The sequence below is a fragment of the Lolium rigidum genome, chromosome 7 (assembly GCF_022539505.1).
Source record: "Lolium rigidum isolate FL_2022 chromosome 7, APGP_CSIRO_Lrig_0.1, whole genome shotgun sequence".
NCBI classification, from domain to species: Eukaryota; Viridiplantae; Streptophyta; class Magnoliopsida; order Poales; family Poaceae; genus Lolium; species Lolium rigidum.
The window spans coordinates 261,887,393-261,904,167 of record NC_061514.1 but is presented as its reverse complement, the minus strand read 5'-3'; the positions used below and the strand labels follow the sequence as shown (position 1 = coordinate 261,904,167).

General features: G+C 45.7%; 1 protein-coding gene across 1 annotated transcript; it reads right to left on the bottom strand.

Moving 5' to 3' along the window:
• Positions 1 to 8,441: 8,441 nt before the first annotated feature.
• LOC124674244 (trans-cinnamate 4-monooxygenase-like) lies at positions 8,442 to 12,020 on the bottom strand. The gene is made up of 3 exons (XM_047210284.1): positions 11,236 to 12,020; positions 10,201 to 10,322; positions 8,442 to 9,317 (listed from the first exon to the last, which is right to left on the bottom strand). The coding sequence occupies exons 1-3, from the start codon at positions 12,018 to 12,020 to the stop codon at positions 8,719 to 8,721; spliced, it is 1,506 nt and encodes a 501-aa protein (XP_047066240.1). The 3' UTR covers positions 8,442 to 8,718.
• Positions 12,021 to 16,775: the final 4,755 nt, after the last annotated feature.

Genomic DNA, 16,775 nt, shown 5'->3' with positions numbered 1-16,775 from the left:
TGGACCTTTGTACAGGCGGCATAGAGGTACCCCTTTGTGACACTTGGTTGAAACATATGTTATGCAATGATAATCCATGTAAATCCAAGCTAATTAGGACAAGGTGCGAGCACTATTGGTATTCTATGCATGAGGCTTGCAACTTATAGGATGTCTTATGCATAACACATATGAATTATTTCTACCGTTGACAAAATTGTTTGTATGTTTTCAAAATGAAAAGCTCTAGCACAAAAATAGTAATCCATGCTTCCCTCTGCGAAGGGCCTTTCTTTTACTTTATGTTGAGTCAGTTTACCTACTTTCTTCTATCTTAGAAGCAAACACTTGTGTCAACTGTGAGCATTGATTCCTACATACTTGCTTATATGCATTCATCATATTACTTTGTGTTGACAATTATGCATGAGATATACATGTTGAAGTTGAAAGCAACCGCTGAAACTTATATCTTCCTTTGTGTTGCTTCAAAATTTTCTACTAAGAATCTATTGCTTTATGAGTTAACTCCTATGCAAGTCTTATTGATGCTTGTCTTGAAAGTACTATTCATGAAAAGTCTTTGCTATATGATTCAGTTGTTTAATCATTGTCTTACCATTGCTTCGAATCACTTCATTCATCTCATATGCTTTACAATATTATTGATCAAGATTATGATGGCATGTCACTTCAGAAATTATCCTTGTTATCGTTTACCTACTCGAGGGCGAGTAGGAACTAAGCTTGGGGATGCTTGATACGTCTCAAACGTATCTATAATTTCTTATGTTCCATGCTAGTTTTATGTTAATACTCACATGTTTTATACACACTTTACATCATTTATATGCATTTTCCGGCACTAACCTATGAACGAGATGCCGAAGCGCCAGTCCTGTTTTGTGCTGTTTTTGGTTTCAGAAATCCTACACAGGAAATATTCGCGGAATTGGACGAAACGAACGCCCAGGGTCTTATTTTTCCACGGAGCTTCCAGAAGACCGAAGAGGATACGAAGTGGGGCCACGAGGCGCCGACACCATAGGGCCGCGCGGCCAAGGGGGTCCCGCGCCGCCCTATGGTGTGGGCCCCCGTGCCTCCTCCGACTCTGCCCTTCCGCCTACTTATACTCTCCGTCGCGAAAACCCTATTACCGAGAGCCACGATACGGAAAAAGTTTCAGAGACGCCGCCGCCGCCAATCCCATCTCGGCGGATTCAGGAGATCGCCTCCGGCACCCTGTCGAAGAGGGGAATCATTACCCGGAGGACTCTACATCACCATGATCGCCTCCGGACTGATGTGTGAGTAGTTCATCCTTGGACTATGGGTCCATAGCAGTAGCTAGATGGTTGTCTTCTCCTCTTGTGCTATCATGTTTAGATCTTGTGAGCTGCCTATCATGATCAAGATCGTCTATTTGTAATATTACATGTTGTGTTTGTTGGGATCCGATGAATATGGAATACTATGTCAAGTTGATTATCAATCTATCATATATGTGTTGTTTATGTTCTTGCATGCTCTCCGTTGCTAGTAGAGGCTCGGCCAAGTTGATACTTGTGACTCCAAGAGGGAGTATTTATGCTCGATAGTGGATTCATGCCTCCATTGAATGCGGGACGAGTGACGAAAGTTCTAAGGTTGTGGATGTGCTTGTTGCCACTAGGGATAAAACATCAATGCTTTGTCTAAGGATATTTGTGTTGATTACATTACGCACCATACTTAATGCAATTGTCTGTTGTTTGTAACTTAATACTGGAAGGGGTGCGGATGCTAACCCGAAGGTGGACTTTTTAGGCATAGATGCATGCTGGATAGCGGTCTATGTACTTTGTCGTAATGCCCTAATTAAATCTCATAGTAGTCATCATGATATGTATGTGCATTGTTATGCCCTCTCTATTTGTCAATTGCCCAACTATAATTTGTTCACCCAACATGCTATTTCTTATTGGAGAGACACCACTAGTGAACTTTGGACCCCGGTCCATTCTTTTACATCTGAAATACAATCTACTGCAAACTCTGTTCTTTGTTGTTCTTCACAAGCAAACATCATTCTCCACACCATACGTTTAATCCTTTGTTTACAGCAAGCCGGTGAGATTGACAACCTCACTGTTAAGTTGGGGCAAAGTATTTTGATTGTGTTGTGCAGGTTCCACGTTGGCACCGGAATCCCTGGTGTTGCGCTGCACTACACTCCTCTGCCAACAACCTTCACGTGACCTTCATCTCCTACTGGTTCGATAAACTTGGTTTCTTACTGAGGGAAAACTTGCTGCTGTACACATCACACCTTCCTCTTGGGGTTCCCAACAGACGTGTGTCTCACACGCCATCAAATATCATGAATAGTGAAGCGATGTATATATACACACATGAATTTTATAAATGATTGATGAAAGGATAAAGTTATTAACCTCGATCGAGAAGGGAAAAGAGGAGAAATCTTAAGTGCGGCTTGTTTTGTGTGAACTCAAGTGACAAATGCTCTTAGGAATTTCATCGAGCACCTCTTGTGCATAAGAAGAGAGAGCAAAACAACATACACCTCTTGTGCTAAGTAGTGGAAAAAGCTAAGTGTGGCTCACAGGCTTGGGCAGGGCAGGGTATATATAGAGAAGGCCCTTTAGTCCCGGTTGGTATTACCCCAAGCCCCTTTAGTCTCGATTGGTAATACCAACCGGGACTAATGGCTTGAGATGAACCGGGACTAAAGGGTTCCATCTCCCGCATCATTCGAACCGGGACTAATGTAGCCCACTAGTCCCGGTTCCTTTTTAAACCGGGACTACAACTTTCAAGGGCTTTGGACGAAAGACCTGTTTTCTACTAGTGTAATTGTAATTAAAAAAACTCAATTCCAACCAGGTTTTCTTCTCAGCCAGTATTTCCAATATTCGGCGGAAACTGGTTTTAACGGTTGCCACCGAGAAAAAATAATACGTAATTTTTTCTTATATTCAAATAATTTGCTAAAAATTTATTTACTTTTATAAATTTTGGGCGAAATGATGAATTGGTTTGGCAAATCTTAGCTGGTATTTTCGGTATTTTAGAAATACCGGAAGTACCGTTACCCACCAGTAATTTGTGCCTACCGAGAAAAAAAACCTCGGTTGCAACTCCATATTTTTCAGAGGAATCTCGGGTGCAACCTCGCTTGCAATTGGGAAAATGTCAGCTGCAACCCAACTTGTAGTTGAAAAAATCTCGGTTGCAACCCAACTTGTAGTTGGAAAAATCTCGGTTGGAACCCCAGTTGCAACTTGGAAAATATTAGATGCAACACAACTTGCAATTGAAAAAAAGCTGGAAAATTCTTAGTGCAACCCCTCTCGCAGCAGTAAGAATCTCAGTTGCAATCCAACTTACAAATAAAAAAGAATCTGAGTTGCAACCCTAGTTGCAACATAAAACTATCAGTTGTAGCCCCGACTTTTAACTAGAGAAAAACTCTACAGCCTCACTTGCAAGTGAAAAATCTCAGTTGAAATCATACTTGCAACTGAAAAAATAATTAGGTGACAAATTTCTACAAGTGCATGGCAAAAAGAAAAAATAAAGAGAAAAACAAAATTAAAATAGGACAAAAAAGCCCAACCCCACAAAGGCATGAATGGGCCGCTCAACAATAAAACAAAAATATCAGTTGCAACCTCAATTGCAACTAAAAGTTCTCAGTTCCGCGGCTAGCAACTGTAAAATCTTAATTACATACCGACTTACAACTATAATCTTAGTTGTATCTCTACTTGCAAGTAAGCTCAGTTGCTTCCCTATTTGCAACTGAAGCCAGTTACAACTCCACTTGCAGTTGGAAATCTTAAGTTGCAACCTCAATTGTAACTAGAATATTTAAGTTGCACAAGATCCACTTGCAACTGGAAAAACAACCCTTTATTTGCAACCCTACTTGTAACCCCAAAAAATTCAATTGTAAACCCACTTAAAACTAGAAAAAAAAACTCACTTGCAACTCCCGCGCTATCATAAATGATGACACAATCCAATTGTTCTGTAATCGACTAAACTCTAACATAAATCTAGGTTAACACATAATTAGTAAAAAATATAAAAAATATGCAAACAAGGGAGTAATAAGAATTATTGAAAAATATACTTTCTGTGCACAATATCGAGAAGGACGTTAAGAAGCTGAAATAATAAATTTATAAGTACTACAAGGATAAAAGGTGTTTTGTCTTATAATACACAAAATAATAAACTTCACACATTGCATCGTCACGGCGATGGTCTAATATTGACCAAAATTTATATTCGAGAGTGACAATAAATATTCGATGGTGGGATAAAAAAATATTGGAATGTCGCAACAACCATGTAAAATGCAGTTCCATCATATTGAAATAAATAATAAATAGCAGTATCTCAAGCGTTGTTTGGCAAGATCAAGGAGATTTGGAATCTATCTAGGGTGAGAATTGTTTATTTTCCATATGCACTGTCTAGGAGATTGGAAAAGGTTGTTCATCACGCTGGTCATAGTGGTAAGTATCATGCATATGATACTTGTATATAATATCTTTATAGTGAGTAGTATCATGAAGTACTACCTCCGTCTCAGATTAACAGGCGCGCACGCAGTTTAAGAAATTGCTTTCATCATCATTTTGATCACTAAAATATAAAATATATGTTACAAAAATTATATCATTGGAAAGGATTTTTGCATACGAATCTAATGATATAGGTTTTGTAGACATAAAATTTCTATTTTGTTGACCGAATCAAAGGTCAAAGTTTGTCTTAAACTGCGTGCGTGCCTGTTAAACCGGGACGGAGGGAGTAGTGTCATAGGCATGCTATATTTCTTGCTTTTTAGAATCTCAATACAAATTTGTGTACAAGATTTGTTTGACATTAATTTTTCTCATGGTATGCGCTATGATACGTTATCCACCTATATTAATGTAATCTTCTCTCTCCCATGTGCATGATACTAGCTAAGATACTAGCACTATAGCTAGCCTCACGGACCATGGACGTTTTGTGACTGGCTGTATTTATCGAGGACTATGAGGGAAGAGTTGCTCAGAGAAATTTGTCTTTGGTGGTCTGTACATCAATCTGGGGGGAAATCCATAGCACCCCGGAGCTAGACAGGAAGAACGAGGTGGTCGACCTTGCACGTCGTGTGGGGAAGACAAAGGAGGTCCATATGGATCCAAAGTTTTTCTTCTAGCGAACTATGTTCTTCTCTGGGTGATGATCAACGTTGCAGAACCACTTATGTGTTTCGTCTCCCTCTCGACAATGCATGGGGAGGGCAGGAAATATTGGCCGTGAAGATGAAACGATACAGTTTTTCTGCAAGAATTGCGGTCTGCTTGGGGGCACGACCACGAAGAGTGTTATGATGGGGTATGGGAGGTGAAAGATCTCTAATATGGGGATTGGATGCTGGCAGTTCGCCACAACTCGCTGCCTGTTACTGAACCCTGATGTTTTTAACCTCGTGATCCGGCTTGTGGAGGCTAGTCTGTCCATGGTAGCATGAATCCTATGGCGAAGAAGAGGTCCTCTCAAGATGTGTACTTGGAAGAGGAAGAGGTAAAAGATACCGCTGAAATCCCACTCAAATATGTCCCTATGGAAGAAGATATAAAGGATGATGATCAGTCAAAAGCTAGAAAGAAACTAGACCTCGGAGATACTTAGGGTATTGAATCTGGTAATTAAGGAGCCTGACGTGCCTCCACCACCTTCAGGCTACACCAATCTTGTGATCGTACACAGCAAAGGAAAGCCACAAGCTCTGAAAAGGACTTGGCAACATCGTCGGCCTCCTCCTACGAGGACCGCCGGGCCCAATGACAGCATTAGGATGGAACAGTCGCGTTGTGGGAAAGTCGCCGACCGTTCAAGAGCTTGTCTGTCTTGTACAGACATATATGGCCTATGCGAGACAAGACATAGCAAAGAAAGAGTTGAAACTACTGTATTGGGATGAAGGGATGTTATCAGGTGTCAGGAGACGCTAAAGGTGGCGGTCTTATACTACACTAGAGTAAAGACTCACACGGTGGATCTCCTCTCATTCAGTAATCCGTCACATTGACGTGCATGTAAGTGGTGGTCATTCGATCATATGTGGAGAGCTATGTTTGCATACGGATAATTGAAACCGTATGATTGGCGGCATTGGTGGACCTACAATTTTTTCAAAGCATGGGCACACTGCAAACTAAAATACCTCATTTTCGTCTACCAAGAACCACAATTGTCACATATTCAGATATATAAACATCATATGCATATAACCAATAATGTTTCATAGATCATATATGTAAAAAAACATAAATTAAGTAGGAAATATAATGTCGAATATACTATGGTAGTAGCATTACAATGATAAAAGTAAACTTCTGACAATGGAGCATACCAATAATGTGCTAATTAGGCCTAGGCAATTTTCCTTTCCGATCCTTGATGGCTTGAAATCGTCTAACAATTGCATCATCCTCTAGATCCTTGAAAATCTCTTGCTCGGTCTAGCATTAATCGGTTATGGGTCTTGAAGCGGTTCTACTTGCGGTGAATTCCTTTTATGGAGCAGAAATCTCTCCAGATCTGAAATATAAACAAGTTGAATTGTAAATCAGAAACTAATCAAACTATGGATGTTGAATATAAACCCTCCCCGCCCCCAACCCATGTAAATTACAGAGAAAAACTCACCTAGTTGCCGGGTACGACCGGTGCCGGTAGTCATCGGCGTCTTTGTTGGTCTGCTGCTTCCTGCCTCACCTCCTAGCTGCAGCGTTGATGAGCCACCGTTCGCCGGATCCGGATTGGAACTCCCGCTCCCGCCGCTGTTGTCGCGGCCTTGCCGCTTGCGTTTCCGCACGTCGCTATCTCACGGCGGATTCGCAGCCTGATGGGAGCGACGGTCGGGCGCCATCTTTCCTTCCCCAGTTCCCCGTCTCGCCTCTCCCTCTCGGCCTCTTCTCGATCTAGGGCACACGCCACGGAGTCGCTGCTATCCCGTGCGAGTAGACGAAGACGAACAGACGAGAAACCAACCGATCGATTTGAGTAGCTTCCTGAATCTACGTGACGTGAAGTAGCTTGTGGCCTAGTTTCTAGTTGGATCAAGTTATGCTGCTAGGAAACAGCAGAGCAGGCCCAAGCTGGCCCATTTAACGTAATACTCGTAAATTTCAGCTGAATTCTTCCTGCAAGCGGTGGCATTGAGCCCGGGCACGTGCCCATGGTGCCCATATGGTAAATCCGCCAATGATTGGCGGCACATGCAGTCTAAGCTCCGCCAAATTCAACATAGATCTGATAAACCCTGGCTGATGATGGGTGCTTTTAACGAAACTATGTGGAAAGAGGAGCACTTCTCCTACACTCCGCAGTTTGAGAGGCCGATGATAATTTTCATGAGGTTCTCTCGCACTTCGGTCTCCATGACATTGATTTTATTGGCACACCATGGGCCTTCGATAATAAAAAAAATCAAACGCAACGCTAAAGTGAGACTCGAGCACACGGTCGAGTCACCTACATGGTCTACAGTATTTCCAGAGTACCGTTTGAGACATATTGTTTCATCCCGATCAGACAACTTCCCTACTCCTCTCAGCAGAACAGACAACAAACCGCAAAATAGAGAGCCCGATCTGGAAGACTACTCATTTCAAAAACGTGCCTAAGAAAATAGAGAAGAAAAGGAATCAACTAGATAGTGCGAGGAAGCTCAACCGATGAAAGTGGGTCGCGAGGCGAGAGTAGGACTTGAAAAAGAGATGGACGAATTGTGAAAAAGAGATCAACAAATTGCTTTATAGAGAGAAAATTATGTGGATGCAGCGGGTCACACATTGCATGGTTGCGTGAGGGAGATCGTAACACCAAATATTTCCATCGAATGTCATGTTGGAGGAGAAAGAAAAACAACATTTGGAAGCTCAAAAGTCATGACAGAACCTGGACCTCAATACAAAGGAAATGGAGAACATGTCTCAAGGGGTTTTCGAAACCCTTTACACGAGGGATTAACACATCGATCCAAGCATCATTATGCATATATTAGCGATGCTGAATTGTTTTCCTTTATATTCACCAAGAAAGCTTATAAATATTAATTAACATCGCATAGTGATCCAACATCACAAATGGTTTTACTACTGAGCTAATATTACTTACAAACAACATATACAAGTGTTTTGACATATGACAATAATAAATATTGCGTAAATTGAAGTTGGTTAAAGTTGTTACTCTCGTATGTGATTCTTTTTTGTCGTAATATTTTTATTGTCCTACAACCATATTATTTCTTATAAAAAATATGATATACCTGAAACCATCAATTATTCGTTAGAAAATTTCAATCGACTAAAAATAATGCTTTCGCATTTGCGAGTGCCACCACGCTAGCTGGAACTGAAGTGGAAGAAGAAAAACTGAAATGGACGTAGTGGAGCAAATTTTGTAGTGCCATCTGAGTGTGTGTACTGATGAGTAATCGTCTCACTTCGCAGTGAAGAAGTTTTACATCATTATCACCAACATAGTAAATCTACAACATGACGCCTCACATGAAGACCAACAAAAATGCAACTAAGTAAAATAAAAGCACAAAAAAAGGAAAATACACATCACATGCGTGCATAGATCGATCTCCCGGCACCAGCGTTCACGCATGCATGCACAGACACGCATGTCAGAAGCCTCCATATGATCAAATAGAAAATTCTAGGCCTCGAGCGGCTTGCAGACGACGGTGGCGTGCTTGAGGATCTGGTTGCTGAACTGTCCGGGCTTCTCGGTGGTGTCGATCTTGTCCTGCCCCGGCGGCGGCAGCAGCTGGAAGTTCTGCACGAGGCGTCCGAGCGTGATGCCGATGATGGGCAGCGCGAGGACGATCCCGGGGCAGCTCCGGCGGCCGACGCCGAAGGGCACGAAGCGGAAGTCGTTGCCGTGGGCCTCGACGGCCTTCTCCTCCTCGAGGAAGCGCTCGGGCCTGAACTCGTCGGCGCGCACCCACCGCTTGGGGTCGTTGGCGAGGAACCAGGCGTTGACGAGGATCTTGGACTCGGCGGGGATGTCGTAGCCGGCGAGCTTGGCGTCGCTGAGGTTCATGTGCGGCACGAGCAGCGGGATGGCCATGCGGAGGCGGAGCGTCTCCTTCACAACGGACTGCAGGTACGGGAGGCGCTCGAGGTCCGGCTCCGTCACCGCCACGTCGGCGCCCAGAACGGCGGCCATCTCGTCGCGGAGCTTGGACTGGACGTCCGGGTGGTTCACCAGCTCGGCGATGCCCCATTCGATCGACCACAGGGTTGTCTCGATGGCTGCAGAGAAGGAATCAAATTAAGGTCATTGCCAAATTTGTCCTACTACTCCACTCGATCTGAGACTCTGAGTACTATCTTAGCTTAAGATTTTCTGGTACTAATTGATGGATGTATATTGCGTTTCTTCTGCAAATCCTGACAAGAAACAAGTCTACAACTTGCCCTGTCACAAACATGCAGTAGCTGTCAAACATAAGTCTTACTGCACCGACAGTTGATTAGGGACTGTTGAAATGATCTGTAATTTATAGCTACTAGAACGTGGGATCACGTGGACTCAGTTGTGGCCGCCATTTCATTCATATAAGTATTATACGGGTTCAGTGCACACCTAGGATGTTGACGGGATCCAACTGAATCACAACAAGTCAAAAACCAGCTACTGATCAAGAACTGAGAGGATTCTTTGTGTAGTGCACGTGCTTTGGCGGCCAAATCTCGTGTTAATTAAGATTATACAAAAATGTTAGGTGCTGGCGGCTCTGATTAGGTTGCTTCCTATGGTGCGTCCTACTTTTCATTAAGAAAGAGATGGTCATCAAAGATAACATCGTGACTAGACCTCACTACATCCATGTGACTACGCATGGGCACTGTGACTACGTATTTAACAATAAGCCCACTTGTCTTCTGAAGACTTATTTTTTCAACATGGTACAGTATACAATGTTTGATTCTTGGATTCCCTTGATTCTTTACCAAGAGCAACATTTTCCTTTTCAGAATTAGCTAGCTAGAGGTGAAGCATGAATTTTACTCTGAAAAAACCTTGCATTTCCAGCTTGGATGCACGATGCAGTATACCCTGTTTGTTTCTTTATCAAGAACTACATTTTCCTTTTCAAAACAAGCTAGCTAGAGGGTGAATTATGAAATTTACCTGCAACGTTGATGTTCTCGACGATGTAGAGGACGTTGTCGTGGTTGATCTCACCCTTCCTCTCCGCCTCGAGGATGTGGTCCATGGCGCACCTGATCTCCCCATTCTGCTCCAGCGCCTTCCTGCATTCATCAGACATGACACACGCATATTAATTTCTGAGTTGGACAGCAGGCAACTGATCTCAGAAGCTTCCCATGCAGTGAAAGTGCAGCCATGCTGGTTGCTGGCACGAGTGATCTATCATCAGCTCCACCGAGCAGAACAGATCCAGATACTTTACAGTGTCGGTGTATCATGAGTGAGTCGGACTTGAACCAATTGTAAAGCCAAATTAGTTAACTAGCTTGGCCCATCGCGTGATGCGAGGTTTCACCTAACATCGATGGAAGGTTGCATGCTACGCCAAGCAAAGGTTTCTTTAAGAAAGAAACACTAGCCGTGTAGCATCACTAAGCAACTGACAAAAGGACAGTTCCTCTCATTGATCCTGCTGTACCTAACCCAAAATCTAATTGGACGTCTACTGCTTAGTTTTCTTATTATTAGAAGCTAATGCACTGCCTATGCGTATTGGTTTGGACGACAGTGACTGACATCATGGTTTGAGGTTGAAACAATGAAAGAATCAAAGTTTAGGTGCACAACTCGCTTCCACTCAGAAAAGGAAAAAAATAAGAAAACTTGTTCGAGTAAACATGACTATTCCTGGTTCATGACGTTAGCATTGACGTGTGAGGTGGGGCAGATCTGGATCACATCTGCCACCTAATCGTCAAACCGAAGCCTAGCTAACTTGTGCAGGTACTACCAAACTCTCGCTCGTTTCCTTCCTAAAAGGCCCTCCTCTGCCTCACCCACCGGAGCATTGCAACTGGTCAACTACCACCATGCAAACACGAGAAAGGATACTACCATCCCAGGCTAATCGAATTCGAATTGGTTCTCTACACGTGACTGACATCGATCACCATTACCATTGTCATGATCCTAGGTAGTATACGATTTAAGTAATCGGTACAGTAGAGTACTTACTTGCGGTCAGCGACGAAGTGGTCCTCGAAGAGCTTCATCCTCTTGGTCTTGAGGTTTGTGCAGCGGTTGAGGTACTTGCGGAGGAAGGGTCTGAGGATGGGGATGAAGTCGCCGTAGTTGTAGTCGAAGCTCTGGGAGAGGATGCTGCGCTCGGCGTTCATGGCCTTGAGCTTGTTGAAGAGCGGGTCGTCGACGGACTCGAACCTGCGGTCGAACATGATGCGGAACATGTCGTTGTACATCATGAGCTGCAGCCTTCGCCGGATGACGGTGCCGGTGGTCGCGGACGCCGGGTCGGCCTTGACGTCCTCCACCACGAGCCTGGCCTCCTCCTCCCAGCCCACCCGGTTCTGCGCCACCACCTTGTTGGTGAAGAAGGGCACGGTCATGATCCGGCGCATCTTGCGCCAGTGGTCGCCGTAGACGGTGAAGACCATGTCCTGGCCGTTGCCGGTGAAGATGTCGAAGACGACGTTGCGGGTGCGGGAGCCGAACTCCACGCCCTGCGTGTGGAGCACCTCCTTGGCCAGCTCCGGGCTGGACACCACCACCAGGTTGCGGATGCCCATGCGGAGCAGGAACACCTCCCCGAACCGCTTCGCGATGCCCATCAGGTTGCGGTGGTTCAGGTCGTCGCCGACCTGCAGCCAGTTGCCGACGATGGGGGCGCCGGAGGGGCCGGGCGGGAGGCGGAAGCGCTTGCCGGTGAGCTTCGCGACGGCGATGGCCAGCACCGCCGCCGCGAAGAGCCCCAGCAGGGCCTTCTCCAGGAGGAGGACCTCCATCGATCGTCGATCGGTCGAGCGGTGGTAGGTGGCTTCTGTGGCTGTGGGATTGGGGAGTGTTGAGAGATTGGTTGATCTGATTTGATGGAAGCGCGGTGGGGATTTTATATCCGGCCGGGGATGGGTCGGGTGAGTTTGGGAGTTTGGTGGTGGTATCAGCGGCGTGGACACTTGCCCGAAGTGGAGCATATTTTAACACGCGCGCGGGGGAACCATTTTTCTTACTTATCATCGAGATCGGGGGTTGGTCTGGTCAAATTTCTTCCCATCGGAAAAGCCGCGCGCGCGCGAGGGTGGGTGGCGGCTGCCGGCTGTGGAGCACCGTACCTAACCTTCACGAACGCACGGTGGCGATCGATGGCGGCGCCGCTGACCGGCGAGGTGGTGGGTAGGTAGGAGCAGGTGTGGGATGGTGTGGTGGACTACGACCGGGAAGCGGCAGCAACGGGTGCTGTTGCACGACCACGTCAAGGAGTTAATGTGCATCGCGAGGAGGGCGTCGTGACACGGTGGCCGCCGATCGTTCACGGAGCAAGGGGCGGTGAGAGGAAGAAGAAAGAGTAATGCCAAAATTGAAATGTGCCTACCAAGGCCAGGCGTGTCCAATCGTATTGAGATCGGCTCCTTATTAATTGTCCCGATTCGCATACAGATCTTATAAAATCATTTCTAATTTCTAACGTGTGCCCTATAATAGACATACGCTCGCATCACTTATGTAAAACTGATTTTGCATAACCTAAAATTAGCCCCCCCTAGCTCAACGGTCACAGTAAACATCTCGCCACGTCTTTTCCCGCAGCCTCCTGCGAAATAAATCCACCGCTTTCAAGCACTGGTTCGATGTTTCCCGCAGATTCACATCGAATCGCGTTTGGATCGCAACGTCCCGAGTGGGGATGCCACAGCCCCAAGAGCTCGATTGGTTTCCTGGGTGTGTGGTTGCGGCAAGCCGGCCGCTACACCGCCGAGATCACGGTCGGCAGCACGCGTTGATGCTTGGACACCTTCACGTCACCCGAGCTCAACGCTTGCACGCACGACTTCGCGGCTTAGACGTTTGGCCGGCTGCGGTCAAAGATGAGCTTTCCGCAAGGTGGATAGCCTCGTTCAGCGCGAGTTCCTCGCACCGGAGGTGCAAATGGTCGCCCGCGAGCGGAAGAGGGACAATCCCCGCGCCGTTCTACAGATTTGGGCTCGCGAGTTCGACGAGGCGTCCATGGTGAGGTTGCTCCGTAAGCACTCGGGGATTTTGCAGTTGAAGGTGGAGTACTACGCTTCGAGAGAACCCGTGAAGAGATGCAGAGTCGGAGGCTAGCTCCTCCACTGTCGCCGTCTCGTCAGACTCATCCTCTAATTTGGACAAGAATATCTGGAATGACCTCAACGCCTCAAACGACGACGACGACTGGGTGATCTCGATGTTTCTCGAACTATGAAGTTTCGAAATTGATGTTAAGTTCTATATATCGTTGAAGCGGAGTTTGAAAGTAATGAATTAGAAGTGTTGAAATGGAAGTTTGAGTTGCTAAATTCAAAGTTTGAAGTGCCTAAGAAGAAGGGTTTGAGGTGATGGTGCATAGGTGACCTTTTTTATATCACATAGAAACCAAAAAAGTGAACTTACGATTAAAACTCGCCTTTTGGTAATGTACAACTTTTTATATTACCTATTTTACGTGCACTATAATACTTCTTTGTTTCATTGTCTGGGTTCGTCAAAATTTAGATGTAACGATCCACATTTTAGTGAGTGTCAAATGAGATAGTTGCCCGCCTCTTGATGGAGGATTAAAACTCACTTTTTGGTAATGTATAACTTTTTTAATTACCTATTTTAGTTGCTCTATAATACTTTCTCCGTTGGTTTGTCAAAATTTATGTGTATCTAGATGCTATTTAATGTATAGATACATCTAAATTTAAACAAATCTCAGATAACTTTCATAAAAGGGTGAGAGTGCATTTGGATGTTAGAGATGCTCTCGGTCTCTCCGGAGACGATTTTATGTTGAAAAGAAAAAGGCCCTACTAAGGCGTGACTGAGCCCAAGGTTCAAAACGACAGAAAGCATGACTGAGCAAAACGTTCACAAAGTCGGATGGACCGTTTCTTTTTCAGTTTCTTTACCATGAGGCCTGCCCTATCGCGAGTGCGCGAAGGAGTAGTTGCCGTTGAGACAAGAGAAAAAGCTACCTCAGTGCTAGCGGCACCGAAAAGTGGTTAACATGGTAAAAAGATGAACGTGGATTCCTACCGGACCTTATGGCGCCAGGACCCAATCGGCCACCGTTCACTGCATCAAGATTAGTGCTTCATTTTTGCAAAAAAAGTCCTATGTTTTATCAAATTTCTCTCAAGAGATCCTTAATGCTGTTCTAAAGTTCTTCACATATAATGTGTGGATCCACTATTTTGTATGAAGTTCTTCACAACTTTTCATATAGATCCATTGTTGTCATTATTAAGTTCTTCAGAAATTGAAGATAAAGATCTAACAGTCAAAAAGTTCTTCACAAAAATGTAGTAGGTATCCATTGTTGCTATTATAAGTATCATTTATCAGATCTCTGTAGAATGCTTCATAGAGTTTCATAGATCAAACACATACGAGAAAGTATCTCTAACAAAAATTTACAAGATCCAAAAAGTGTCCAGTAGATACAACAAGATCCAAACAACAACAGGATCCAGTAGATACAACAAGATCCAAACAAAGATCTTTACAAAGAAAAAAAAAAGAAAAAAAGCCGGCTCCTGTCCAGCCGCCGGCTCGGCCGTGCTGGCTGGCGGCGACCTCCGCCTCGGCCGACCGTGCTGGCGCCGGAGATAGCCGGCGGGAGGCGGCCCAGGCCGACGGCGGCGGCGTGCGCCCGTCGACGAGGAGGCCGAGGACCCGATGCAGGGCCGGCGCGAGGTGGCGGCGAGGAGGAAGCGGCCCCGGGACGGCCGGGGAGGGCGACGAGGCCCGTCGGAGAGGGACGGCAGCGAGGGGAGGCGACGAGGGGAGAGGCGAGGGGAGGCGGGGATGGCGGCGAGGGGAAAAATGGTCCGATTTAGGGTTTCTACGGGGGCTGGGAGATATTTATACAGAGCTTTCATCGGACCATATCGTGATTTGCAGGAAGTACGGGGTCTTTTTTGCAAAATGGTGACGCACGAATCTCCCAGCGGAACCAGACGCGCGGGATTGAGTCCGGGCGCGTAACGTCCGCTCGTTTGATTATTCGTAAAAAGATTGCCTACACGAGTTTGAGATCGTAAAAATAAAACTTAGCGGTACAGAAAATAGCGTCACTGGATAGTGTGATCAATAGTAAAAAACGAATTTTCTATACGTGCATGTGGTGGCTATCTCAGCGAGTCAGCTGCCCACGCTGTACTCGAGGTAGGTGACAAAATATAAAAATGTAAATACCACTTTTCACCAGGCACCCACTATGATATGATAATTCTCGTTTAGGGCTTAGTTTTCCTAGCCCATGCCTATGCACGTAGAAACATGGGCCCTCACTGGGCCACCCCTCCCACCAAGTCAGTCTCTACATTTGCTCCTCCGCTCCCAGCTCAAAGGGAGCTCCTATTGCCTGCTTTAAAGGCTCCTATGGCAATTTATAAGAGCATTTTCAACAGTCGCGCTATTCCGTCGTGTTATAATAATCACCGGTATAGAGTGTATTGAGACAAATTAGCTTCTCCAGCAGGCGCCCTATCCGCGTCGGCCCTGCAAAAAATTGGTGCGCGCGGTGTTTTGCCCTATCCGGGTCGCCATATCTGAGGGGTGGGCTGCAGCGCGCGGCATCGTTTCACAAACGCGCGAAGCTCCAATGGCTGGAAATTTCACCCGCGCACTCTCCCCCCACCTGCGCCACCGCCACGTGATATTGCCGGCACCGGTCGATTTCGCCGCCGCCTCCGCTCGAATTCGCCGCAGCGCCGTAGATCCGCCTCCTCTCGCCAGTATCGAGCGCTCCACCATGCTGTACCAAGCCGGCGCCACCACCGATGGCACCGAGCCTCGCACCTCTTGCTAGCGCCGCGCTCCATCGGCGACCATGTCCTCCTCGAGCCTACCTTCAACATGGCGCACCCTAGATGCTCACCGAAATGCTCGCAAGGTATGCGCCTCCATTGACCGCCAACATTTTTTGCTCATTTTTTTTTATTACAACTAGTAGCAGTAAAGTCATTTCATATGTATATTTGTAGAGTTCATCATATGATTCATTGGATGACGAGTATGATATAGAGGAAGAAGAGAATATATCCATACTATTGGCATACCGCATCATTAAGAAGCCAAAAATAGGTGGATCGGTGTTCGGTAGATAGAAGTTGTGGAGAGAAAGGATTGAAGAGCGCGAGAAGTTGATGCAGTCGTTTTTCAATAAAAATCCGACATATCCTGAAAGCTATTTTTGGCGGCGTTTTCAGATGAGCATCAACTTATTCAAGCACATCGCAACGAAGGTGACAAAGTATGATCGGTTCTTTGAGCAACGGAGAAATGCCGCCGGAGAACTTGGGCATAGCACCTATCAGAAGGTGACCGCGGCCTTGCGTATGTTGGCATATGGTATACCGGCGGATCTAATTGATGACAACTTGGACATGGGTGAGAGCACGACTATTATGTGTGAAGCGCTTTGCCGTTGCAATTGTGAATGTTTTCGGATCCTCATACTTGAGAGCCCCCAATGCTGAAGACACGGCAAGACTTTTGGAGTTCAACACCGATCGGGGATTTCTAGGTAT

Bases quoted from the DNA above. Each gene is read 5' to 3' on its own strand.
- LOC124674244 (XM_047210284.1), bottom strand. From the start codon at position 12,020: ATGGAGGTCCTCCTCCTGGAGAAGGCCCTGCTGGGGCTCTTCGCGGCG. The intron at 10,323-11,235 runs GTAAGTACTCTA...TGATGAATGCAG, and splicing joins CACTTCGTCGCTGACCGCAA to GAAGGCGCTGGAGCAGAATG. The intron at 9,318-10,200 runs GTAAATTTCATA...CCTTCTCTGCAG, and splicing joins CGAGAACATCAACGTTGCAG to CCATCGAGACAACCCTGTGG.